Source organism: Physella acuta, unplaced genomic scaffold, assembly GCF_028476545.2.
Source record: "Physella acuta isolate Inbredline_101_S28 unplaced genomic scaffold, ASM2847654v3 ptg000013l, whole genome shotgun sequence".
NCBI lineage: Eukaryota > Metazoa > Mollusca > Gastropoda > Physidae > Physella > Physella acuta.
In genome coordinates this window covers 160561-186591 of record NW_026731533.1, presented here as the reverse complement: position 1 = coordinate 186591, position 26031 = coordinate 160561, and the positions used below count along the sequence as shown (strand labels likewise).

The 26031-nt window shown below is 32.9% G+C and overlaps 4 protein-coding genes across 13 annotated transcripts; 2 read left to right on the top strand and 2 right to left on the bottom strand.

The window, feature by feature from the left end:
• Positions 1-158: 158 nt before the first annotated feature.
• Positions 159-3941, bottom strand: LOC131935738 (interferon regulatory factor 8-like). The gene is made up of 2 exons (XM_059292368.1): positions 3691-3941; positions 159-3217 (listed from the first exon to the last, which is right to left on the bottom strand). The coding sequence occupies exon 2, from the start codon at positions 3214-3216 to the stop codon at positions 1579-1581; it is 1638 nt and encodes a 545-aa protein (XP_059148351.1). The 5' UTR covers position 3217; positions 3691-3941; the 3' UTR covers positions 159-1578.
• Positions 3942-6822: 2881 nt separating this feature from the next.
• On the top strand, positions 6823-10191 carry LOC131936192 (prostaglandin E synthase 2-like). The gene is made up of 6 exons (XM_059293109.1): positions 6823-7303; positions 7658-7873; positions 8085-8284; positions 8437-8649; positions 8890-9007; positions 9295-10191. Exons 1-6 carry the CDS (start codon positions 6827-6829, stop codon positions 9466-9468), a joined length of 1398 nt encoding a protein of 465 aa, XP_059149092.1. The 5' UTR covers positions 6823-6826; the 3' UTR covers positions 9469-10191.
• Positions 10192-10671: 480 nt separating this feature from the next.
• Positions 10672-18316, bottom strand: LOC131935723 (ankyrin repeat domain-containing protein 45-like). Of its 4 annotated transcripts, XM_059292325.1 has the most exons (8): positions 17911-18316; positions 16506-16675; positions 16143-16310; positions 15755-15855; positions 15264-15402; positions 12828-12850; positions 12442-12528; positions 10672-10765 (listed from the first exon to the last, which is right to left on the bottom strand). In XM_059292325.1, exons 1-8 carry the CDS (start codon positions 18174-18176, stop codon positions 10736-10738), a joined length of 984 nt encoding a protein of 327 aa, XP_059148308.1. In that variant the 5' UTR covers positions 18177-18316; the 3' UTR covers positions 10672-10735. The 4 variants fall into 4 exon arrangements, with proteins under 4 accessions (XP_059148308.1, XP_059148327.1, XP_059148337.1 ...); XM_059292344.1 differs by lacking the exon at positions 12442-12528; XM_059292354.1 differs by lacking the exons at positions 12442-12528; positions 12828-12850.
• Positions 18317-18570: 254 nt separating this feature from the next.
• LOC131935703 (kelch-like protein 20) lies at positions 18571-25840 on the top strand. 7 transcript variants are annotated; one of them, XM_059292311.1, is made up of 11 exons: positions 18571-18700; positions 20502-20766; positions 20888-20998; positions 21187-21336; positions 21801-21959; positions 22144-22354; positions 22595-22778; positions 22908-23051; positions 23159-23292; positions 23538-23746; positions 24001-25840. In XM_059292311.1, the coding sequence occupies exons 2-11, from the start codon at positions 20509-20511 to the stop codon at positions 24190-24192; spliced, it is 1752 nt and encodes a 583-aa protein (XP_059148294.1). In that variant the 5' UTR covers positions 18571-18700; positions 20502-20508; the 3' UTR covers positions 24193-25840. The 7 variants fall into 7 exon arrangements, with proteins under 7 accessions (XP_059148294.1, XP_059148273.1, XP_059148244.1 ...); XM_059292290.1 differs by having other exon boundaries at positions 20406-20766; XM_059292261.1 differs by having other exon boundaries at positions 20347-20766.
• Positions 25841-26031: the final 191 nt, after the last annotated feature.

Below are 26031 nucleotides of genomic sequence, written 5' to 3'. Positions count from 1 at the left end.
TTTTCTGCTACTATGACCTTAATTAAGGCACTCCATTTGTTCCCTGATGATAATATTTCAACAAACATCACCATAAGTTTTTAAAACAACAGGTAAATTTGTCTGCTGAAAAGGGATCTGCGTGGTCGGGTTGGTAAATCTGATGGTTTCTAAACCGAAAACTGAGTTTGAACCCCGGGCGGATTACACTTAATAGCTGGAAACAGCAACTCTTCAAGGAGAGACAACTCCAAAATCAAACAACTTCTGCCTTGTAGTCTGTTCTTGGTTGGACAAAGTGTATGGAAGAAATTTTTTTTAAAAAGGCTGAAATCAGAGTCAATGGTCTATATGGTACATAACAAGTTGTCATGTAATACTTGTGTTGGAGGGAATCCCTTCCAACATTAAAAATGAAGAACGAAGAAGAAGTCTGCAGAAAACTCTAAATATAGATTCCCCACTCACAAGTTCCAGAGCTATTCAACTGTTATCTAACTTTAAATCAAAACTCAGTGAAGCTGCAGAATTTTTATTTTGTAAATAATCAATATGTACATCTTAAATAATAGTAACAAAAGTAGGCCTATACAACAACGACATTATAATATATATTTTATCAAAATAATAGATATTGTAAGCAGGAACGTTTTTGCTTTAAGGTGATATTAAAAAGATAAAAATAAAAACTTGCCAAATTTTAAAAATTCAAGTGTGTAAAATAATCATTACTCATTTTTTAAAACTTATTTTAATTAAACAAAAAAAATCTTATATAGAAGAAAAGGAAGAAGAAGAATCAAAGTGCACTCGGTTATTTTTTTTTTATGAAAGCGTGGTTAACATTCAATGTAACAATTTAAATGTTTTAAAAGATTACATGTATAAAAACAGAATTACAACAGTAACATGATAAAGTTATTATAACAAAGTCATATGATATCACACGGTATCAACAACATGAAAAACATAAAGGGTTAAAATAAAATCAGCATAAAATTAATAGTGAAATAAGGGAGAGGAGTGACTGAGCTAGAGCTCAGTATTAATAAACCCAAGTGTGGAGTTCAGTCCATTAGCTTGAGTTGGTAGAACTTCATGAAGTTCTCTAAGTTTGGAAGTATATTTGAAGAGTAAAGGTGGTTGGGCATAATGCTGACCACTATTCCTTCATAGGCCAAACTTAAAGAAACATAAACTCTACTTTATCTGCACCAAGGATTATTTGGGTTAAAAGGGTATATACATATCGTAAGTAGGTAAACTTTATACTATTCAAAGATCTATTTTTTTTAAGTTAAATTTTAAAATTACAGTCATAGATTTTAAACAACAGTAATCTCATTTCAAATCAACTTCAAGTGTTCATAACGTAGGATAGAGTACAAAGTACATTCAAATTTGAAAATGTTCTTTTACTAGTACTTGCATAACATTAATACCGTCTTTCACACAATACAATGACATAATCATCAATATTTACTATTGTGAACTCATTCAAGCTATAAAAAAATAAATGGTAGTCTATTTTAAATAGTGTAAAATATTTGTAAAAATATATTATTATAAATGTTGAAATGTACATAGAAAATTAGGAGTCTAGGTCAAGCTAACCTTTTTAACTTGGTCAACAATCTGGTCGTAGTTGTCATCAGATGAAAAATATTGGCCAGATGTCAGCGAAGCATTGTTTAGGTTGGAGAGAAGTCTGGCAGCGTAACTGTGCTGCACGACAATGTGAATCAGAATCCGACTTAGCGGCTGGTAGTGGGACTTCTTAATTTCTTGCCCGATGGTGAGGGTGAAGAAAGGTTTCGGGAGCTCCTTTTTAGCACCACTTACATGCTGCTGTAAAGCATTGTGGAATTTACTCAGATCAAAAGCTTTAGTAGGGGCGTGATTCTTCCGCTCTAGAAGAGCACTCTCTGACACACCATCGGTGAGGAAGACTCTTGTCCTACAGAGGCGCTGCACATAAATATCCCCCTCCTTGTATGTTAAAACTATACCTCTTTCCATTTTATCAAGGAGATCCTGGATGTTCTGTTTATGTTCAGGCTTTACATTGAACTCATCAACATTCGGCAGTTTCAGCTGCGTAGCTTCCTTAGGCCCGAACAATGTTTCTTCTAAAGCTTTGTCATTTAAATTGGTATTTATATCTACAGATCCTGAAAAAACCCGACATCCATTTGCCATTACATTTTGCCTCATTACTTCGATGTTTGGTGACTCGTAAACAACGGTCAACTGCATTGCTGGAGCGTAACCTGAGGTAATTTCAGTATTGAGGCTTGACGCTGAGCCCCCAAAACTTGGACCAAAACTCTGGTTGCTACAGATGGATGGCGGCAGCTCCATATTGGCTAGCTGGCACAGATCTGTGCTTTCAACAGACATTAAGTCTGAGGGAAAGCTGGTCATGTTTTCATTGACATCTGTCTGCACATGCTCAGGTGGCGCCTGTGTATTCACCTGATGGGATAAGATTTCTGGCCTCAAAGCCGCGGCTGAGTGCACATTTGGAAAATTCGTCGCTGGCTCCACCATGGTGCTAATCATCTGCGGCTTCACATGAAAGTTTTGGTACTCCATTCGTAAACCCTGGTCTGTAGAGTTACCATACACTTGATGATAGTTTGGATATTGATGGAGGAAATGCTCTTCTTTTTTTTCAATCATTTTGAAGCTTGGGTCATACCGAGGCTCTTCATCATACACAACTGTAGGCACATTAGCAGACTGTTGGGCTGCAGCTTTTTCATTGAGAAAATTAGCCGGAGGTGATGACTGAGACTCTTCAAAGTAGTCTCTGCCATTTGGGGAGCTACCAAAGTGTGAAAAGCCGCTGTTGGAATCTGTATCATGGTCCAAGGCTTTTTTCATCACTGGTATATCAACAAACTTGTACACCCTATAAGGGTTTACATCCTCTGTTCTATGGAGCTCTGGAATTTCTTTAATTTCAGGTATTTTCTTCAGGGCACATCGAAGACGAGTTTTCCAGACAGGGTATTCTGCTTTGTCTCCATCTTGGTATTTTCCTGTGTATTTGGCCCACTCTCTAAAAATTTTGGAATCTTCTTCCACCCATTCTTTGTTGTTGAAATGTCTCCACGGGATCCTGAATGTTCGCTCGTCTCTATTTTCCCACATTAGTCCGGGACATTTTCCCATGTTGATCATTCTCTCTAGCCAAGGTCTGAGGCGTTTGCGAGATTCTCTGTGGTTCTCCATTCTGTAATAAAAATAAAAATATATAAACTATACCGCTAATTAAAATGTATCCTCATATCAGATAAAAGTAAATAAATTACACATTCAGTATTGATTAGCTACGATTCTGCAAGACAAACTCTCACCCTGGCTTAACCTACATAAAGGTAAATGTAGTACTATTGCATGATACTACATACTACACTTAACTACTAATTGATCTAATGAACGTTAACTACTACAAACATGCCAGTGTAGTTATTTTCGGTTAGAATTTAATTAATTATACTATACTACTATACTCAGGACAGATAGGCCTACTTATTAATTAATAATTAAGTATTAATTAATATAACTACTTACTTTATACTTACTAATCACTATATAAATATACACTAGGTAGATCTAATCTAGATCTATCTAGTAAGAAAATAAAACAATAGTTTATAAAAAATAATTATTATTTCATATTTCATTTTATTTTTAGGTACACACCCAGTCAAAACAAATGTCGAAATGAAGACTGTAAATTAGTGTAAATGACGATTTTCGGATTTGTTGAAAGTTCAGTAGTTGTTAGGTTGTTATCAATCACAGCAATCCAGTTCCTCTAATTTTCTCTTAGACGACCAGCTCAGTACTCTAGGTACAAACTTATACCTAGAAATCACAACTTGTACTAAAGCAGACTACCTAGAAACTTAGAAATCATAGGCAGCTCAAGCCTTATATGTAGCATTTCTTGAATGCGGAAACCGAAAGCCTATTTCCTTGGGAAACCGAAACTGTGCTAAATTTATCTTCGTGAAAACTAAAATTTATTTATAGAACCGAAAGTCGGAAAGGTCACTGAGGCCGACTGGGGTAGCCTCGGCTAACCTCTATAATTATAAATACCCACTGCATATTGTAATTGATTGGTCCAGTCTAATTTACCTGCAAAAAAATGTTAAATAGGAAATACAAATATCAGGAATCAGCAAGTAGCTGAAAAATGTTTTGCAATAGTTATAAGCCGTCCATGGATGGAAAGAAGGTGGGACCTGCAGTGGGTTCTAACCAGTGTTTCTTCCAGACTTTTTTTCTCGGGGGGGGGGGGGGGGGGCACTTGAAATCTTCGGGGGGGGCGGTAAACTTTCTTCGGGGGGGGGGGGGCGGACACTGTTAAAAGTATATATTTTCTATATAAATTATATAAATTTCATTTTGTTCGGGGGGCGGTAAAAAAATTTTTGGGGGGGGGGGGCTTCGCCCCCCCCCCCCCGAAGAGATGCCTGGAAGAAACTCTGGTTCTAACTTGTATAATAATGTATGGAAGGGGGTGGGGAATTTAGAGCGTGTGACTTCACTCCATTGTATATTTAAAAGTGTCCTTTTGAACTGAAAGCTAGGTAACTTTAAATACTTTTAGTACGATAATTAGCATATATATATATATATATATATATATATATATATATATATATATATATATATATATATATATATATATATATATATATATATATATAATTTAGTTTATAAAATAAGCAATTAAAAAAAATACACGAAGGGGGGGGGGGGGGCATGTAGCAGTACGACATTATTTCTTTTCTATTTGTAACGACATGCACCGATAAAAGGGGTAGTGGAAAAATAATGCGCCAAAAAGATTGATTCGATCATTTTCACTAGGATGGATCATGAATGATCATGCGCACATCTATATCAGAGACAACATCAACAATACATTAAGTAGCTTGTAGCCCCCCCCCCCCCATGCCACAACCCACTTTAATAGGCTATAAGCTTACAACAAAATAGAAACAATCGTGTAATTAGGGATTTAAAACGTTGCTAATTCATGTAATTGAAAGTAAGAACAATCGATCGAGGAGTTGTCTCAACATAGCTCGTCCAACCATTCGTATAGTTGCAGAAAGTGACCAAAATATAAATTCTCGTTATCACACATTAATAGGCCTAAATAAACCGGGAGCGATCTCCCCTAAACTTTCTCGATTATTCTTTTATAAAAAAAAACAGGGGATGGGGGTCATCCATTTATGACGTCCACATTTTTTTTTTGGATTTTGGACCCCCCCCCCCCCCGTTCACAAAAGTCCACTTAATTCCCTTATAAATGTCCACACGCGTCCGCAAAAGTCCATTTTTTTCGGACCCCCTCCCCCCGTGTGGACGTCATAAATGGATGACCCCATGGGAACTCGGGATATAGACATGAATTTTAATCCATTTTAAATACTTAAACTTTTTGAAATAGAATAAAATCTCGTAGAAAAAAGAATTGCACACCTGTGAACGCCAAATAAAACGTGCATAATAGTGCGGAATATTATTAGTACTATAAATTTACATTCGTTTTTTGAGAAATCGGAAATAGCGTAAATTAGTACTTTCAATCAACGGAAATTACTCAAAATTTGACAGAAGGTAGAGAATTAGATCTTTTACTTGCATGTGAAATTTCATTTATCTATCTGAAATAGTACTCAAGTTATAAGCTTTTGAAAAATTCAAAGTAGAAAAAGTACCACTTCCGTTTATCGGAAATCGCTCAAAAGTTGATCAGGATCTACGATTTTGATAAAATACTTATATATGAAATTTCATCAACCTAGCTGTAACGGTACTCAAGTTATCGTGTTTAAACACAGACACACACACACACAGAGAGACATACGGACAGAATTGCAAAGTCAAGTTTTTACGACTCGATAACGCATAAAACGCCAAAATGTTTATATATTTGTATTTATAAATTTTGCCTGATTAAAATAAGTCCTCTATACTCCGGATTTGATGAAGGACTGAGGAGTAAAACGGTGAAAACTGTCAAAATTTCATGTTATTTTTGTGCACGATTACAATACTTTCTCTATACTTCGTATATACGAGAAAGTATAAATTATAAACACCTCTACCCATACAAATAGTATTGGAGGAGGGGGGGGGGGGGGGCTAATATTAGGTAGGCCTTCGAGTGCACGATCTTTTTTTTTTTCATTTCTGATTACATCACATTTCTAGGAGAAGGGTGGGGTAGGAATTTTGTGACGATGTGTGATGATGATGAGGGGGGTGGTGGCTCAGTAATGTGTGACGTCGCATTGTTGTAGTTTTAAAAATGTAATGATACTAGCTGCATGAACTTTAGCTTTAAAAAAATGTTTTTGCAAACTGTATTAGAAGTTGATTAATATGTAGACCTACTCTATGTTGACAAAAAAACTGTGAATTTGAGGGCGGGGGTGTAGGCTGAGGTGTGACGTAATTTTAGGGGGGGGGGTGGGTGTAGACTGGCTTTTTGTGACGATATATTATTACGGTGGGGAGACCGAGGGGTATCAGGTATGTGTGTGAAAATCCTCCAAAAAACGTGTCCTCGTTTGTGGATTACCCCTTCTTTATATAACAGTTTCTATACCTAATATTTTTGAGTTATATAGTAGTATAGAGACTCTAATAGGGAGGGGATAGGTATAGGTTACAGCCTGACATAATTTGCGTGTAGTTGTGGCTAAAATATATTACAATGTGGACTTGAAAAGTGTGGACTTAATTTGTAGTCGGACATCAATAGAAGTACAATATCGATACCTATCGAATCACCATAAAGCTATAAACAAACATGGCTGCGCCCTTGATTAGAGACCGATTGTTTATGAAAATAATTTGGCATAAAAACTATCTACAGCAACCATATAGATCTAGGCCTAAAAATTTTGCAGATAAACCAAGTGTATCCCAAAGAGGCTTTAGTTTTACTTTTTCTAAAAACCCCAGTTGCAGTAACCGTATAAAAGTAAAACATGGTAATTTATTGTTTTATAACAGAGACGTCAACACTGGAAACACTCGCTTACATAATCAAGAATCGACGTCCAAATGTCGAGGATCGCAAAAAGGATCGACAAACTCTGAGTTTGCGTCATCTAAATCTAGATCTATCTGTCTAAAAGCTGCAACGTTGACTGCAGTTGCTGCTGTTGGTGCTTTCAGTATTTCTGTTTTCAGTTCTGTTGTTGATAATGAGTGGGGTTTGAAAACATTTAAGAAAGTTTATGCTAAGGATGGAGAAAGACCTACTTTTACACCCTCCAGAAAGGTAAGCCATAGGCCTAATTTTAATTTATTCATTTAGGAATGATATTTATTTAGAATCAACTGAACACAATCCATTCATAGAGCAGGTGAAGTAGAATTCATGTTTCTTGATCTTGGAATATGAAGGGATATGCTCAGCACTATTCCCAGCTGTCTTTAGCCCTTTACGTTTCCTAACTAATGTAGGGATGATATCTAGAATCGACCCTTTGAATCCCGGACAGATCGTCCCCCGACATGTGCCACCAACCAGAGTCATCAGTCCTGTTCCATGTTCTCAACCTGACCCCAGGTGAAGATGTATTTATTGAAATATATTTCTACAACTAATGTCTTCCATTGTTGTAACAATCAGGTTCAAGTTGCAACAGATGCCTCCGGTCTCAAGCTGATGTTGTTTCAGTACCAAACTTGCCCATTTTGCTGCAAAGTCAGAGCAGTGCTGGACTACCATGGCTTTTCCTATGATGTTATAGAAGTGAACTCTGTAACTAAAAAACAGCTCAAGTGGACAGAATATAAAAAAGTGCCTATTCTCATAGTTCAGTTGCCAGGATCTAAAAATGAAGTGGTAATCATATTTCACTAATTCTTTTAAGTGCAAATTTAATCCAAAACAAATAATATCAACTTGATTTCAATGTCTAAATGCAGTCTTTATGTATGAAAACAATGTTATATTGCACTTACCCAAATCTAAATTAAGATTTTATAACACAAATATTCAGTTTATACTTGTTTTAAATTGATTTCTAGCAAATAATGTGCTCTTATGTTTCCAGAAAATTGTAGACAGCTCTGTGATTATTAGTGTGTTAGAGTCCTACCTCCACGATCGTTCAACTGGGTTAGAGAAATATTCTTCCTACTACCCATGCATTACCGAGAATGAAGGGAGGAAGACAAAATATGATTTTCCCAACAAGTATTTTATTATGTTTCAAGAGACAGCAGATTTGAGCTCAACGCCAGACCAGAGAAAGTAAACTGTTTTTAACTTTTAGTATTAATTGTATTTTATCCATAATATATTTTACTCAGTTTGCACTTACTAATACTGATCAAATTTAATACTGAAAATTTTTTAACCCCTCGCCCCTAATCTGGTTTTGTGTTTACATTTTTGTTGTACAGGGAAGAGAGGAAGTGGCGCGAGTGGGCAGATGACCACCTGGTGCACATGTTGTCACCAAATGCGTATCGCACGCCCAGAGAGTCTCTTCAAGCTTTTAAGTATTTCTCTGAGGTTGGAGAATGGGAGCAAAACTTCTCAACTCTAGAGCGCCAAGTTGTCATTTATGTAGGAGCAACTGTTATGTATTTCATAGGAAAAATCCTTAAAACAAAGTGAGTCGCATACACACCAACTACTGTTTGATTTGACAATAAAGTTAGTCCTCTTTACTCAATATGAAACATAGGGCCTCAGCCATGTCATACCAGCATTCTTTACTATTTTGTTAGAATTCACCTTCAGGTCTGACTTGTTCACCCTATCTTTCAACCGCCACTGAAGAGCCTGATGTATCAAATTTGTGTCGTTTGGCTTATCACATAGAGATCAAATGTTTTGTTTTATGACTGTAGATACAAACTGAAGGAAGATGTTCGACAATCACTTTATGATGCTTGTAATGAATGGGTGAAAGCTGTTGGAAAGGACAGGCCCTTCATGGGAGGTAACCAGCCAAACCTGGCTGATTTAGTAAGTTGCAAGAATTAAAGTACTTGTAATCACTTTTGTAATATAATAAACTACAAATTTTAACACATATAGATCTGTTTTTGTTTTAAAATTTTAAGAGTGCTGTTATCAAATCTTGAAACATATATTGGCCTGACATTTGTGAATTTTAGCCTAAATATAAAAAAAAAATTTGCTGTATACTTCTAATAATAACGATTTATTTGTTAATGAAATTAAATATTCACTAAAAATTGATTAGGTCTCACAATGATGAGCACAGTTGTTGACAGTATTTTACTCTGCAGGCTGTATATGGTGTACTCAACTCTATAGAAGGATGTGAAGCTTTCCATGACGCCTTACACAACACAAAGCTAGAACCCTGGTACAACCGCACAAAGAAATCTGTCATGATGCATGAGGGTGCCCACCCACTGAACACTAAAGCTCTGCCATCTAATTTTCCAAAGCAAAAGTAGTCCTTCTTTCTTTTAAAGATAATATTTCACATCTTCCCCCCTATCCGGTCATTTTCCACACTGCTGGTTTTCCCCACCAATTTGTCACTCTTGGCGAAACTTTTATGGTTTACTTTGTTCTGTAATCGGAAATGATATTTTTACTTAAGATTCGTACAGCTCATGCAATGATGGATTATAATTCCAACGATTACGTTCAGGTCTTATTTTGGCATTGTATCTTAGAAATATTTTTTTGTTTTTCATGAAAAGTACCTGTAAAGGCTAAGTATAAAAGTTGAATTTCTTTTAGGAAGTAGGTTTTCACTTAAAAGAAGTAAATGTTTTGTAAACAATAAAACATGAAAATGTATGTACTTTTATAGAAAAGATGATTGATGTTTACAAATTAAACTCATTATGTTTTAAATTATTCTTTAGAAAGTTACAATTGCCACTGATGTTTTGAACAAATTAATTCTTTTTTTTTTTTACTTTAATATTCTTGCAATTTTGCTAAATGGCCTACTGTTTATTACTATGTAGATGGGATTAGGTTAAAATATTTTAAAACATTATACTAGTTAATTTATTGTAAACTGATCAGAGAATTGTTATTTATTTTTTATTTAAAGTGTTAACTTTACATTGTAGATGTAATTTTAAGTTATTGTTTACTAGAAGTTACAAGGAAGTTTTAAAGAAAATTGTGACACAATTAAAATTATTGTATTTTTGCCATTAATTTATATTTTTGTGCCACAACATAGAATAAAATATTTGACAAAACATTTTTTTATTTCTTTAGTTTTATTTTTTTTCTGTAAAAGTAAAACACTCAAGTATTTATTTTTGGTTTCTAGTAAAAACAGATTAATACTGATTACTAGAGTTTCTTACAATTACATTCAATTTTTACAAATTTCATTCATTTTAAAATGGAAGTTATTCTTTTGAATATATGTTAATATTTTTTCCAACTTCACTGTTTAAAAAAAATTGTTTTGAATATTTATATCAAAATAGTTGTATGCCTATTTATTTTACATTTCTTTAAACCCTAACAGTACCTTAAGCACACTAAAATGGGTTTTAGGCAAGGAAATTGAATTTTATAAAATTATTTTAGTACACCAATTGAAGTGTTTCACTTATACTTATTTCATGGAGAACCTTTCAAAATTGTAACAAATGCAATTCTTGAAAGAGAAAAAGAATTGAATAGATGTTTTTTACATTTATTTTGAGTTTCATCAGCAAGTGGAGAATTGAATACATATCTACCCTTTTATTTGACCTTTTTCTTGCCTTTCTGTGCCTGTTTAGAAATAAATGCAATGAAATTTTAATGAACAATATCTGAGAGGATTAATCAGAGGAATTGCTAAAACTAGACTTAGATGAGCAAAACATCCATTAAGCTCTAAATTTCTGAAACATTAATTACACATGATAAGTACCATACAAGTGTTTAATTATTATAAGATTAATTTGAATTTTTTTTTTTTGGGAAAATATGTTTTAAATACAAAATATTTTCTTAAAATGTAAATGTATAGAAATAATAATAGAAAGTTCCAAAACATTTTTAAATGGTTAAAATTTTAACATAGAAATAGTAATAAAAACATCCTTTGGGAAAAATCAGAACATGCAAAAATGAAAAAAAAACAACCCCTGACACAATCTCTTAACATGAAAACACATTCTTGATGAGATGCTATGCAACTATCTATACAAATATAATGCACAACAGATCTCCTTTAATCATCAAAGTATATAAAGAAAACATTAACTCATGCTTTTGGTTTTAATTGTACTTCCATGCTGTTTTAATTTTGCATTAATTATGCATTTTATTTATGGTGTGGTTTCTGATGTGTACTAACTTTTTTTCCATATATATATATATATATATATATATATATATATATATATATATATATATATATATATATATATATATATATATATATATATATATATATATATATAGGCCTATATATAGGCTACATAATTGTAATTAAAAGGTGCCCTGTTAAGAATGTGACACCTATTTAGTAAATATTTATGCCATGACCACTTGCACTCCAAAACAATATAGAGGACAAAAAGCTTAATTAGGGAGACAAAAGTATGTCTATTTATGAGGCAACAAAAATGTCCCAACATTTAAAAATAATATTTTCTTATGATTTTTTTTACAATGTAGCTTTTTAACCCCAAACTTTGTTAATTGTCTAAATTTCTTACAAAAATTTCATTCTTTTGTGTCTACTAAACAATGTTTTAGACATGATACTCATGTCTTACCATAATCTTTTTTGACAATTTAGATAATTTTTTCATATTAAATAAGGTTCTCATAATTCTTCTGAAAAACTCTTATTTTAAGAACTTTGTAATAAAAAAAACAATTTTTCTTTAATAAAAACAAAAGCTACATATTTCACATGATGATCCTAAGTTAGTAGTACTGGTAAGCCTAGATTCATTTCTTGTGTATGTCCAGCGCCCCAAACACAAGCATATATAAATTAAACATTTAAAAACACTCTCCTGCCAAAATAATATGGTAAATTATGCATGAAATTAAAATGGTTAGTTTCGTGCATGTTAGGATACATAAAAAAGATCATATTAAGTAAAAAGCCACTACAAAGATGGAATCTTAAATGTGCAGTCTGTTTTTGCACTGTTTTTTACAACCTGAAATTTGCATTTTTTTTTAAAGTAATGAGCCAAGTGTCAGTTTGCACATATTAAGAATTCACACACTTTCTTAGGATATTAATACTGAAGCAATATTTAAAAAAAAAAACAAAAACAACTATGATCTTCTAATTTTAACACTGAAAATAAGTAGTAAAAAATTCATGTTAATCATTAGCTCTCATCACAAAACTTAACATCTACAAAAGATGACATCAAACTCAAGGTGGCTACACAATGTTAGGGGTAAAGGTTACACTGAAGGCATTAGATGGGCATTACATCAAGGGAAGGACTGCCTGAAACCTTGCTAGATTTAGGTCTAGAAAGAGACAATGAGCTAGAGGTTGGCCTTGTTTTAGGACGGACCTGGAAGAGAAGTATTTTCTAATGAAGATAAGAAAAAAAGATCTGGCTATCTTGTATTAAACATACATGAGCTGAGAGCCCAAACTCACAATGTCTTGTTTGTTTACATGAAAAAAATATTCAGAATGTCATACTTGATCAGTAATACATTTAATTATATTGTTATTTCACAGTCTTTCTGGAAGCTTATTTATAAAGTATGACTATTACTGCATCCTTTAGAATTATATTGTTCTTTAAAAAACTCATGCATACAGTTACAAATAGGAAGTAAATTTGTACATATTAAACTGACTTACAGCAGATGTATCTTTAGCTTGTGCTATAATAATCAGAATAGGAAAAACAATTTACTTCACAGATTAATTGCATATGAAAAGACATTTTATTTATCTTGAAGAAATTGGGCAGCATCTGCTACTAAAAATATTAATAAATTAAGGTTTTTAAAATGCAATATAGAGAAAGTGAAGTCTGGAGTATTTTGTACTTTTATTAAAAACAATAAACTGAAATGCAAACTAAAAACTTCAAAAAGTAACAGAATTTTTTTTAGTTGTAAAAGTTGCATTGAAAAAGATGCCTTCAAAAAGGTAAAATTTAATTTGCTACTATTTTAAATGTAAACTTGATGCAACTGATGAAAATTCACTCCGCATGTGACTGTTCTTCCCTAATAATAGAAACGAAAATAAGCAAATGAAATCTACATTTTTAAAAACTGTGTACAATGTATAATACCTGTTTAGTTGAAAAAGAAAAATCTAAAGATTTAGATTCAGAAAATTTATTTTTGGATTTTTCAATTAAAATGGTTGAGTAATTTACTACAAAACAAATCATTTTAATCAATTCCAATACAATACAAAATAACCTGTCTGATATTATATAATTGTAATATTTAAACATTATTTTTATTCACTTTATTTCCTTTGTCACAAAAAACTATAAAAACTTGTACTTTGTAATGGGGTATTTTGCTCCATATCCAATTTCTCAGAGACCTTGATAATTTGATATCATATAATAATTTTATAATATGATATCATATTCTTATAAAGCATATTCTAAGAAATTTTCAAGCAGCGTTTTTGTCACAAACTTCTATATTTCTATAGCCAGATAACACAGAAAGTTTAGGGGAGATCACTCCCACTTCCTTTTCATTTTGAGAATACAATTGACGCATTTAATTAAATTCTATATTGTTAGCAGAGAACTAGTCTATTATATTCAGGCTAAAAAAGTTTATGTTTAAAATATATGTGTGCAAGAATACAATGGTATTATTTTTAAAAAAATTCTCTCAGAATCTAAAATTTGTCATTAAATCTATAAACAAGCAATAATTTTTCAAAGTATTAAATTGAATAGTTATCTTGAATAACACTTTTAAAAAATGTGTGCATTATACTTAAAAAGATTGTTAGACCTAATGGGTAAAAATTAATCGTTGAATTTAAATTCATTCTATTTTTTTTTAAATTAATAGAACACTAAAACTATAATTAAAACAAGGTAATTAAAAAGGCTAGTGACAATTTTAGCGCAATTTCCTTATGTTATCTAAAAATAGCTCTGTCGTAGCGTAAATCAAGAGCAGGGTTAGTAAAACCATTGGTTAGTTATCAAAACGTTTTTTATTAATTTTTTTCAGTATTTTACATGTTTTATTTACAATAGAGTTACATGACTAAAAACCATTGCGCGCCTACTGAACGTGATGGCGCAGCCATGGAACGCGATGGCGCAGCTATTGAACGTGATGACGCGTGTGGTGTGGTTGGAAAAAATGCCTACTAATTCGGTCCAAATTTTAATTAATTCAAAAAAATTTTTGTGACCGAACGAAAGGATATTTTTGAAAACTTTCTTCGGCAATATTGTTCTAAATTATGGCAGGAATCGATTGGTACATGTTTCAAGTCGCTTAGTGGTCTGGTTGCCGAGATATGGGCAAAAAACTGCTTTTTTTCGAAGTTTTTTGGCTTTTCTGGGAAATCCATGAAAGAAACCCGTAATTTTTATGGCCTATGTTCATCCTTGTAACTTGCTTAACATAATTGCTTTTGGAACTAGTCATCGATATTGCTTCGTTGAGGAGGAGATACGACTTAAAGCCCGGACACACATTCACCCATACATTCATTCATACATCCATACATTCATCCATCCATTCCCAGAAATGACGAGTTAATAAACGCAATTCTCCAGAATGGAAATTGCGCTAAAAAGTTATAAGGGTTTTACTGTGAGAGAAAATTGTTCTGACAAATATCATTAAAAACTAATTTGTTATATATTTTAAATTTAAATGTTAAGTTTATAACTACAGAACATATTGGTGTTTGGTATTTTTTGAGCTAACTATCATAAAATATAGGAGTTTTTCTAGTATTCTGTATGCTTTACTTTTGTTATTATATAACTATTTTAACTGGTTCTACCTTTATAATCAAAGTTCTTTACAAATATTCAGACCTTTTAATTATCAATTAATCTATTGATTTTTAAAAAAAACATTATTAACTTATCAGAGTTGCTATGAACATACATGCTATACATTAACTTGAACAAAATGTGGTACTGACATAATTCTCTAAAAAATTGCAATTGTTTAATTTGTTTTATTGTGCGCAAATTTTAAGATTTTCAAAAATATTCCTACCTTTCAAAATAACATTAATTTTTAATAAGTATGTGTGAAGATAGCAGGAAATTATATATTTACTTACTTGAATCTGTAATTTTATTTAAAATAGGAGTGACAATGTTTATAAAAGAAGTCCTCTGGGTTATAAATTCCTGAGTGGTAGCTTCTAAATTATTAATCAGCCAATCCTGCTTTTCTTTGCAAGTGTTTAAGAGAATGAACTGAAATGATAAAAAAACTCAGCATGCACTAAATATTGTTTTAAAGAAAAAGACAAACACCTTCCTCTATTGATGTACATGTGATGTGAAGCTAACATGAATAAGAAGAAAAATACCTCTCTTTATTGGTATACCAGTGATGTAATACTTACATAATGAAAAAGACAAGTAGACCTACTGGCCATTATTGATGTATGCGTGATGTGAAACTAACATAGTAAAGGCAAAATTGATGTTTAAAAATATATACTAAACACCTTTGTTTACATTCAAATAAGGTAACAAAATCCTATCAAAATTAAAAAAAATTGACTGAGGCTTTAAAAAAAATAAAAGTAAACAAAAAGACAACCTTGTCCTCCCTTGTAAGCTTAGTAATGGCATTTTTGTCTGTGGGTTCATTCATTAATTCCTGAGCCTCTATAATTGAATCTTGCAGCAAATTTTTGGCTTCTATAATTTAAAAATTTGAAACAATACATTTAGAAAACATCATACTGGCAAGTAATTAAAAATTAGGTAAACTTCAGAAAGAAGTACAGTGTTTGCAGTTTTTGCATGAAATAAAAAAACAGTCAACAATGTTAATGTTAACTAAGTGAAAACAATAATGCATTACCTTTAAAAATTGTTCTAATCTGTTAACTGTTTCTTGTTTTAAAAAAGAGACTGAGAAAAGTAGTTTCTTGTTAAATACAATATTATAGTCTGTTCAACAGACATTGCATTTAGATGCTTACCTGCCCAGTCTAAAAAATTTACACATTCTTCTTGATTGTATCTGATAGCTATATCTCTGGGACGTTCATTATGGATGGTTCTAATCTGTAAATCTCCTCCATTATCACAGAGGATCTTTAAAACATTTTTTCTACCCCAAGCAGCAGCATAGTGTAGGCATGTGTATCCTGCAATTACAAATATTTACTAATGTATATGCCACAAATGACAGCAATTGCCTACATAAATTCATCTTATATAAGCTTGTATCACATTAACATAGAACTAAAAGCAATGCCAATTCAGTCTGTTCAGATAAATTGCTTACTTTTCTTAGCTCATAGAAAGTAGCTACTATAAAAAAAATAAAACAATGTAATAACCTTTAGAATTTGTTTTATTTATTTCCCCTCCCCTTTCAACAAGTAATCCCACAATTTCTTCTCTTCCCAGGCATGCTGCTATATCTAGAGGGCTTTTCCCAACAGAGTCTCTTTTGTTTAAATTGTCAATTGCTTCTTTCCTGTTGGCATCGCTTTGGTTGTCAAAGCAGCTGCAAAAAATTTGAGATTACTTTTTTTTTGGTTTTATAAATATGTGGCAAATTTATTTCAGTAATGTCAAGCTAAAATTGATCTACAACAGTAAGTGTACTTGTCTAATCAGAAATCCATAATGCAGTGGTAGTAACTAGTGAATACGTTTTACTATTGACAATTATTGTGATCTCCTTATGTATTACTATAGAAAACGAGTAAATATGTGTGCTTGGTAATGTTGTACTTGTTGACCTGTGCTATTGTTTCAATTCCATCCTTGTAATGAGAGATATTGTCCATTATATGATCATTGTTCCACTTGTTCAAGTCTTTGTGTTGGTATATAAAAACTGTTGAAAGTGTGAATTAATGGCTCACTTAAGTACTCTTATTACTAAAAGTTTCTATTACATTAGTGTACATTTGTTCAGTGTAGAATCATAGTTTACCACTGTATTCTGGGGTGTGTGTGTTCTTGTGTGTCCCATTGAAGACTATTTAAAATAGACTTGTTTAGTTTTTTAAAAGTGTAGATAGTTTTTAAAACGTTACTGTTCCAGTTAACAAGCCTTCTATTTCTTTAAGTCTAGTGTATAGTAACCCATTGTGGTTTTGTCTTTAATATTTTTTATATGTTGTGAACAGGATTGATTGACCTCACCAGCAGTGTTTCTTCCAGACTTTTTTCTCCGGGGGGGGGGGGGGGGGCATTTGAAATTTTCGGGGGGCGGAGGACTTTCTTCAGGGGGGGGGGGGGGGGGCAGACACTGTTAAAAGTATATATTTTCTATATAAATAATATAAATTTCATTTCGTTCAGAGATGCCTGGAAGAAACTCTGCTCACCAGTGTCAGTGTGTTCATCATTTCTTTTTCGCAGATGTGATTGCAAGCATATTTGTTTATTACATAGAACTATATGGAAGTTAAAAAATATAATTAGAGTTAGGTTAGGGTTTGGCTATGTATAATGTTTGCATGTAAAAGTTGACAAAATTTAACAAATTGACATAACCTAGATTTTCATGGGTAAAGACTCGCAACCGAGTGGAAAAATACAAGATCTACTTTATGGTGTAAATACTTGAAATATAATTTTGGATAATGTGTAACCTAATAACATTTTTGGACAGAGGATAGTACTTTACTACTTAGTACAATACTTAAATACTGGTAGGTAAAAAGCCAATATAATCAATATATGGCATGCAATTTCAATTAGCTTGCTAAACTTACAAAAAAAGCTTACTTAGTTAAGCGTTCCAAATCATTAGTGTATATACAGTGAGTAACGATGTTTGAGTTTGGAATAAAGGCTTCTGATTCTACTTTTCCACCACCTGCTATTATAGTGCTAGGTTTACTACTGAACTCAGTAATGGTCGGTGTGTTTATCCTTGTCCCTGTGTTTGCGTTGGCCGGTGCATCATCATCCTCATCTGTTGTGTTTTCCGTTTGCAAATCAGTCATGGCATCATCATCATCTTCACCGGAGTGAGCGTCTGTGGCTGACATTTTACGCTCGTAACAATATTTTGCTAATACTTAGTAAGAAAATATGAATATTTATCATAAAAAGATTAAAAACGTGATCTTTTTTCTGTTTACTTTTCGGTTGCCACATAAACAATATAAAAACAACATCCGCCTCTGGAGAAAATTGATTGGTTGAACTGTTTAGTTAGGTTTGTAAAAATAAGCAAATAAAAATAGCAGAGTTCAAATTGAATACATACTTTAATTTTATATCAAGGTTTGTTAAAAAAAAATAAAGGTATACTTTTAAAATCTTGAGATTTTATAATAAATTTTTTGCAGCAAATATTTATGAAACTAAAATAAAATTAGTATTTTGCTTAGGTCTATCTCATTTAAAAAAAAGTATTTTTTTAACTTTCCGGAAGTTAAATTTTATGTCTATTGCTCACTGGATTATTGTTTTAACATCTTCTAACTTTAGACTGGAGTCTGGATTTAGAATCTAGAAACCTAGATCTAGATCTAGATCTAGATTATATCTTAAACTAGTCTAGCTATAAGTTAGTTCAAGGCCCAAGTCATAGAGTCTACATAGTTTATTATGTTTAATCCTGTCTTAGTTTTGTCTAAAAGTTGTTCTAAATTCTAAAATCATGGTTAACTACAAACTTTTGTGAGAGGTGAAAAAAGTGAACTGAACAAATTCTCAATTCAACAACAATCAATCATAAAATAATTCATTCACAATTGTTCAGTGTTTTTGATACATTTAATGTTAAAACGCCCTATAGAGTATGAAGTTGTGTGGTTTAGTGGACATATGAGTATGTACTATGTGTGGCTGGCATGCTGGATGTAGGCCTAAAAATAAATATCTTAATAAAAATTAATTAGGTCTTTATCATTAGGCCTAGGCCTAATTAATTTTATTAATAGGCTATTATACTTATTGGTAATCTATCGTTTTGGGTACGTAAAATCGCCCGCGACTAGTAATGTGAAAAACAGGTGACTCCTTAAATTTTAATAATTATTTCACATTTTGAGGAGGATTTATGTTTTGAAAAATACAAAAATGTTTCCTTGTTTCATTTATGTACCTGTTTTTAAACAATTGAATTAAAACTTTTCAGTAATAAATGAACACCAGCGATGTTTCCAACAGATGCAACCATGCTCATTTACTATAGCAGCCATCTTGTTAAAGTTTTATTTTTAAAGACTTATAGGGCGAGATTCAGGCGGAAGTCACTCTATTTTACAAATGGCTGCTGTTTATATAGCAAATCTTGCTTGCAGACACTGATGTTTAAAGTTAATTTCTGGCCTATATTAATATATTTAGCCATTGATTTAGGTTTATTATTCATTTATCTATAATATTTGACACAAACATATCAAAATATACTTCTATTACAGCCTTGACAATGAGGTAACGTTTTCGTACATTAATAGCCGCGGGCGATTTTACGTACCCAAAACGATAGATTACCTACTTATTTAATATTATACTACCTTTGCCCCTTTGGCATTGTCTTAGGCCTATCTAATTTTGATTTTTTAGCAGTTATTCTTGAAAGGGTTACATCCATTAATTTTTTTCCATTTATGATGTGATTGCGGGCATATTTGCTGGGAAAAACCCATGTCCCTTAGATGTTTTATAAGAGAAAAAAGCCCTGATTAGTTTAGATTTAAAGTGCATAATTGATCACCTAGTCTACTTAGCAGATATGAACCTAAACTTAAACCATAGGCCTAATACTTTTTCTTATAAAAATATAACACAATAAATTTAAAAATAGTACTGCTGTCTTAGTCTATACCTTACTCCTCATTGATGACAAATGCTTTTGTTATTGTAAGATATTATTCCCATGTGAATTTTGCTTGAAATAATAGCCAACTGTGAATTGGGGCTATTCCAAGTCAGTTTGGAATAGACCTCGTACATCTATTCCCCACCGACTCCAAACTGACTGGGGATAGCCTTGGCCTAAATATACTATAGCATTGGTACACTTAAATGGGGACAAGCTACTGTCAACTTTGAGCTGGCTGTTCAGTTTTTAAAGAAAACAATATTCCATTAAAACATATTTCAGCTTTTAATAGTTATAATTTTTGTTTAGAAATTAGCTATAATACTATTTAAAAACTGAAAAAATATACATTAAAATCTAACACATTTATTCCACTTTTGCAGAAATAATTATGATTTGTCTCTTTAATGACTTACTAAAAGTTTGTATGTAATGGTTTAAGAAGGAACTCTTATAACATCAGCTGATCAGAGAATGAGTCATATATTTAAAACAGTGAGAAGATGAAATGATTGAGGCAGTTTGTTTGAATGAGCAGACTGAAAATGAATCGACTTGAAACACCTATGGAACGGTCATCCTCACCTGCAAGGCTTGGATATACCTCTGATAAACATCCTAGACATACACTGGACACTGTCAATGTTCTACGCAAACACAGAGAGCTGTGTGATGTCATTCTTTTAGTCGGGTCTAAAAAGATCTTTGCTCACAGAGTAGTTCTCTCAGCATGCAGTCCCTACTTTCATGCCATGTTCACTGGGGAGTTAGCAGAAAGCCGTCAAACGGAAGTCACTATAAAGGTACATATTTTTTGTTCCTATTCTTTTCTAAACCATTTTCCTGAAGTTACAAATATGAAAGCTAGTTTTTTAGATAATGTATGTTTTATTTTATAGGGCTAAGTATATTTTATTTCCCTAGGATATAGACGAAACAGCGATGGAACTTCTAATAGATTTCTGTTACACGTCTAGCATAACAGTTGAGGAAAATAATGTACAGACCCTTCTCCCAGCTGCTTGTTTATTGCAGGTAATGTTATTTTATATTATTTACTGTCATGATGCATAGTTTTAGATTGATGCTAATAGTAGTAATTTAAGTAATAGCAGATTTTTAAAAAAATCTTTAACTAAAGCACTCAATTGATCAGCTTTATTCTGAATTACTTCATAAGTTTTTATAATGACAATCTTTAATTATTTTTTTTTTCTGAACAGCTTGTAGAAATTCAAGATGTGTGTTGTGAGTTTTTAAAAAGGCAGCTTGATCCTTCCAATTGTCTAGGCATCAGAGCATTTGCTGACACTCACGCATGTCGAGATCTTCTTCGAATAGCAGATAAATTCACACAGCACAATTTTCAGGAGGTTAGTAAACCATCTTCGCTGAAGAAGAATAAATTTGTTCAGCATATTAAACCTGAGCTCGTTGTATTTGTTACATGTCAACTTTATATTATTCTCCTTTTTCTGATATGTTTAGCTTCAGTATAGGGACTATGTTACTCATTCAGATTGTGTGAATATATTTTTAAACTTTTTTATATATGACACCTGCCATTAGCTTTGGCACACCTTCACCTGAAATTCTAAAACTGTATTTCCTTAGTTAATGCTGTCTGTAAGGTAATTAAATTTTACTAGGAAGAAAGTTTCCAAAATCACAACTCATCACAGAAGGATTAACGCACATGTGTGAATTTCTAATAAATTGATGTTGTAATAATCTTGTTAATAATGTTTATGTTGAAAAGTAAAATATTCCTATGTATTACTGTTTAGATCTAAACATACCTGTATGTTTTTATTGATTTGAAATTATTGCATTCCAGGTAATGGAGAGTGAAGAATTCATGCTCCTTCCTGTCAATCAACTAGTAGACATAATATGTAGTGAAGAGCTCAATGTTCGGACTGAAGAACAGGTCTATAATGCTATTATGAATTGGGTGAAATATAATGTGCAAGAACGAAGACAGCATTTACCCACGGTAACCCACCTGTTTTTGTTTGTGTCTGTTTTATCTTTCATGTTTAAAGTAGTTTAAATTAATTTTTCAGTGATAGAAATTTTTTTTCGTTTGCAATGTTAATTATTGTCTATGCATTCATATTTTGTAAACAAGTCATTGTGTTTTGAGAAGAGAAGCCTACTTTGTTGTTGTATTGTTCCAGGTTTTGCAACATGTCAGGCTACCTCTAATGACTCCCAAGTTTCTGGTGGGTACTGTGGGGGCTGACCTATTGATCAAGAGTGATGAAGCGTGTCGAGATCTAGTTGACGAGGCTAAGAACTACTTGTTGTTACCTCAAGAGCGCCCTCTCATGCAAGGGCCAAGAACAAGACCAAGGAAACCTATCAAGTGTGGTGAAGTCTTGTTTGCCGGTAGGATGGTTAACGCTTTTAAAATTATATTAGTTTATCAAGTTAATACATGTCTTGTTATTAAAATATGAGGTCTGGAGTTGATAAGGATTTCTAGCTATTGGGCTTGGAGTGTGGTCTTATACAATAAAGAAATTGATATCCAAGAAACTTTTTTGCCTGTAGTGACAATTTAAAAGAATAAGTTTGAATTAGTTGAGTCATGATGCCTTTGTTAATTTAACTTTGAAAAACTTTCAGTTGGGGGCTGGTGTAGTGGAGATGCCATCTCAAGTGTAGAGAAGTACGACCCTGGCAGCAATGAGTGGAGGCTGGTTGCCCCCATGAGTAAACGAAGGTGTGGAGTGGGCGTGGCCGTACTCAATGACCTTTTGTATGCCGTGGGTGGTCATGATGGTCAGTCATACCTCAATAGCATAGAAAGGTAACATCTGCTATGTCATATTGAGTGTCCTGTACCATTATTTTGCTAGTATTGTGTGTTCTTGTGCCTAAAACTGCGGACCAATGAAATCTTGCCTAAAACTGCCGACCAATGAAATCTGTTTTGTAGGTATGACCCACACACCAACCAATGGAGTTCCGATGTTGCTCCAACTAGTTCCTGTCGCACAAGTGTGGGTGTAGCAGTGCTTGGTGACTTCCTATATGCAGTCGGTGGACAAGATGGTGTATCCTGTTTAAATTATGTTGAAAGGTTGGTCAGAACTTTCATAACAGTGTAGGCGTGCATAATCCTGTAACAAATTACATAAGACACTACCTATATATAGATTTGACAAACAAGAAATTTTCAAACTGTAGATATGATCCACAAACAAATAAATGGCAAAAGGTGGCCTCTATGAGTACAAGGAGGCTTGGAGTGGGAGTGGCAGTGTTGCAAGGCTATTTGTATGCTGTTGGTGGGAGTGATGGGACTTGTCCACTCAATACAGGTTTATCAATTAATTAGTTGCTCTTGTTTCTCATTTGTTTACTCAAAAGCTGGGCTCACAGATTTTTGTGAGCTCGGCTGTACACACCATAGACTGGCTGATTAGCAGCCTAATTACTGAATTAGTTTTTTTTTTTTAAATCAAGCTTAGATGGTTGAAGATTTGTTTGTAATATGTGCATTTAAGATTTAAAATTAGAGATTTATTGTAACTTGTGGCTAATGCTGAGGTATTAATGTGCACAGTTGAACGCTTTGATCCACGGAACAACAGATGGACACCAGTTGCCCCAATGGGGACAAGGCGCAAACACTTGGGGGTGGCTGTCTTCCAGAACATGATCTATGCTGTTGGGGGACGAGATGACACCACAGAACTCAGCAGTGCTGAGAGGTACAACCCACAGAAAAATGCCTGGGAGCCAGTTGTTGCTATGACTTCTAGAAGAAGTGGGGTCAGTCACTCTATTATAATTCTAAGTTAACTGCCTAGCCTTATATATTACTTTATTTTATAAATAACACCAGTCCTTAATGCATAAAAGTTAAAATAAAATCAATATTCATTATACTGTAATTTAAAGAGAATATCTTGTTTTTGTTTTGAAATAAATGAGAAAATCAATGACATTTTTTAAGCACATTTATAATTTTATATCAGTTTTGATTTTCATATTTTAAAACTGTAAAACCAATTTTAAAAATTTAGGTTGGACTTGCTGTTGTCAATGGGCAGTTAATGGCTATTGGAGGATTTGATGGGACAACCTACCTGAAGACAGTGGAGATTTATGACCCTGAACAAAACTGTTGGAGAATAGTTGGTAGCATGAACTATCGCAGGCTTGGGGGAGGTGTGGGGGTGGTCAAGCTGCCACAGAACGACACCCATCTATGGTAACTGTTTGGTCACTATTGTAGGAACAGATCTACTCAACTTGAATGGTAGTGAAACAGCTTCTGCGTGATGGTTTGCATGACTAAAGCACACAGAGTGAATATTGAACAGCAGCGACAGGTGTTGGGTGATCTGTGATGACCAGCTATCATTGTGGCATTACCCTCATCCTACTAGTCCCAATTTAGTTGACACACAAAAGCTTAGAAACAGGCTCTATTTTATACAGTTTTACACAATCAACAGCAGTGTCTTTGATGACTGGGTAGTTTTAATTATCATTCCATGTTAACAGCCTCAAGAATGCTGAGTTGCTTCATCATATGGAGTTTGATATACAAGATCTAAACATTGCTGGTCTGAACCCACACACTGGCAGGGTCAGTAATTTGACCACATCTTTGTTAGATTCTAGTGCACTGTGTGTTCATCTACACAATTTACCTTACTATTTAAGTCTGTTTTCAACTAGGGAGTCTGTATTGCAAATTTAAAACAGGTTGACATTATTAGTTCTGCTATTTCTTTACTGTAAATTGCAGTTTAGTTTTTAGTCACATTTTTTTGTTTTAGACGTATAAGTTTTAGCAAGTAAAACAGAAAGGCACAAATGGTTAAAAAAACAAAACAACCAAAAACAAGCGGAAGCTTAAGAATGGTTGAAATTTTCAAATTCCCTTCCTGAAGTTGCCGCTGATCTGTATCTTAGTGTTTGTAAAGAGGATTGTGTATTTCTGTTGAAATAAAGCTTGCGTACAAACACTGTTATAATTTTAATGTCACCTGTTAAGAAATGGCATTGACTTTTACAATTTTTAACTACCTGCCAATTGTCCCATATTTATGAAGTGTCAGGCCTCAAATGTTATTTATCCCTTTCTGACTTCTTGTACTTAACTAGCTTTAAATTCTTGTCCTCTGTGTATAGTAGAATGCTCTGCCTCATCTAAACCTTTTAACTGTGGTGTTATGTTTTTTAGAGTATTTATTTGTTTAGATTTGTTCAGTTATACTGCCAGAAATTGAAATGCAATATGGTGCCATAAATCAGGCTTCAAAACTGGATTGAAAAAAAAAAATACATTTTGGCTTGAATTCTCACTAAATACCCTGTGTAAATATTTTTAAACTGTCAGAACTATATTACTGTGAGAAAAGCCTATTTTAACATGAAATGTGAATAAAAGAAATGTTAATACCAGCTCCCAGCCGATTGTATGATTACAATTATTTTAAATTTTTATGTGTAAAGTAGTTTTAACTTTACCGTTTGATTCATTTTTTTAAGCACAAGTAAGCCAGAAATGAGTGGGTTTTTTTTCCATTTAAATAAAATGGAAAAAATGAATGCATTTATATATAGTAATAGAGTGTATATCTTTCTATACCACTGTCAATGTATGTTATAAAATGAATAAGTTACAGCAAGTTGCTCAACAGACTTTAGCAAGCAATGCTTGGTTGCCGACACAGAGCAACATTGAAGGTTGACCACACTGAGGGAATATAAGTTACCGAAGCTTGTCGAACTGTGGTTGGATTGAGCTCCCTTTGTTTTGCTATGCATCCTTTTTCACTCAACTGTAAATGTTATTTATGATTGTATGTATGTACCTAATGAAGATGTAAATAAATTCCATATTCTGAACAAGTGTTGTGTACAAAATGTAGGTAGAACGTATTTGTTTACAGAAAAGACCAGACTGTTAGAATGTTGCATACAGATAAGCACATTATTCTTGTTGATAAAAGAACATACAGCTGTGCTAAGTAAGAAGGCAACATCACCTGCTTAAATTATTCTTTAGTTACAAGTTTTATAAGTTTAACAAAACATTTAAC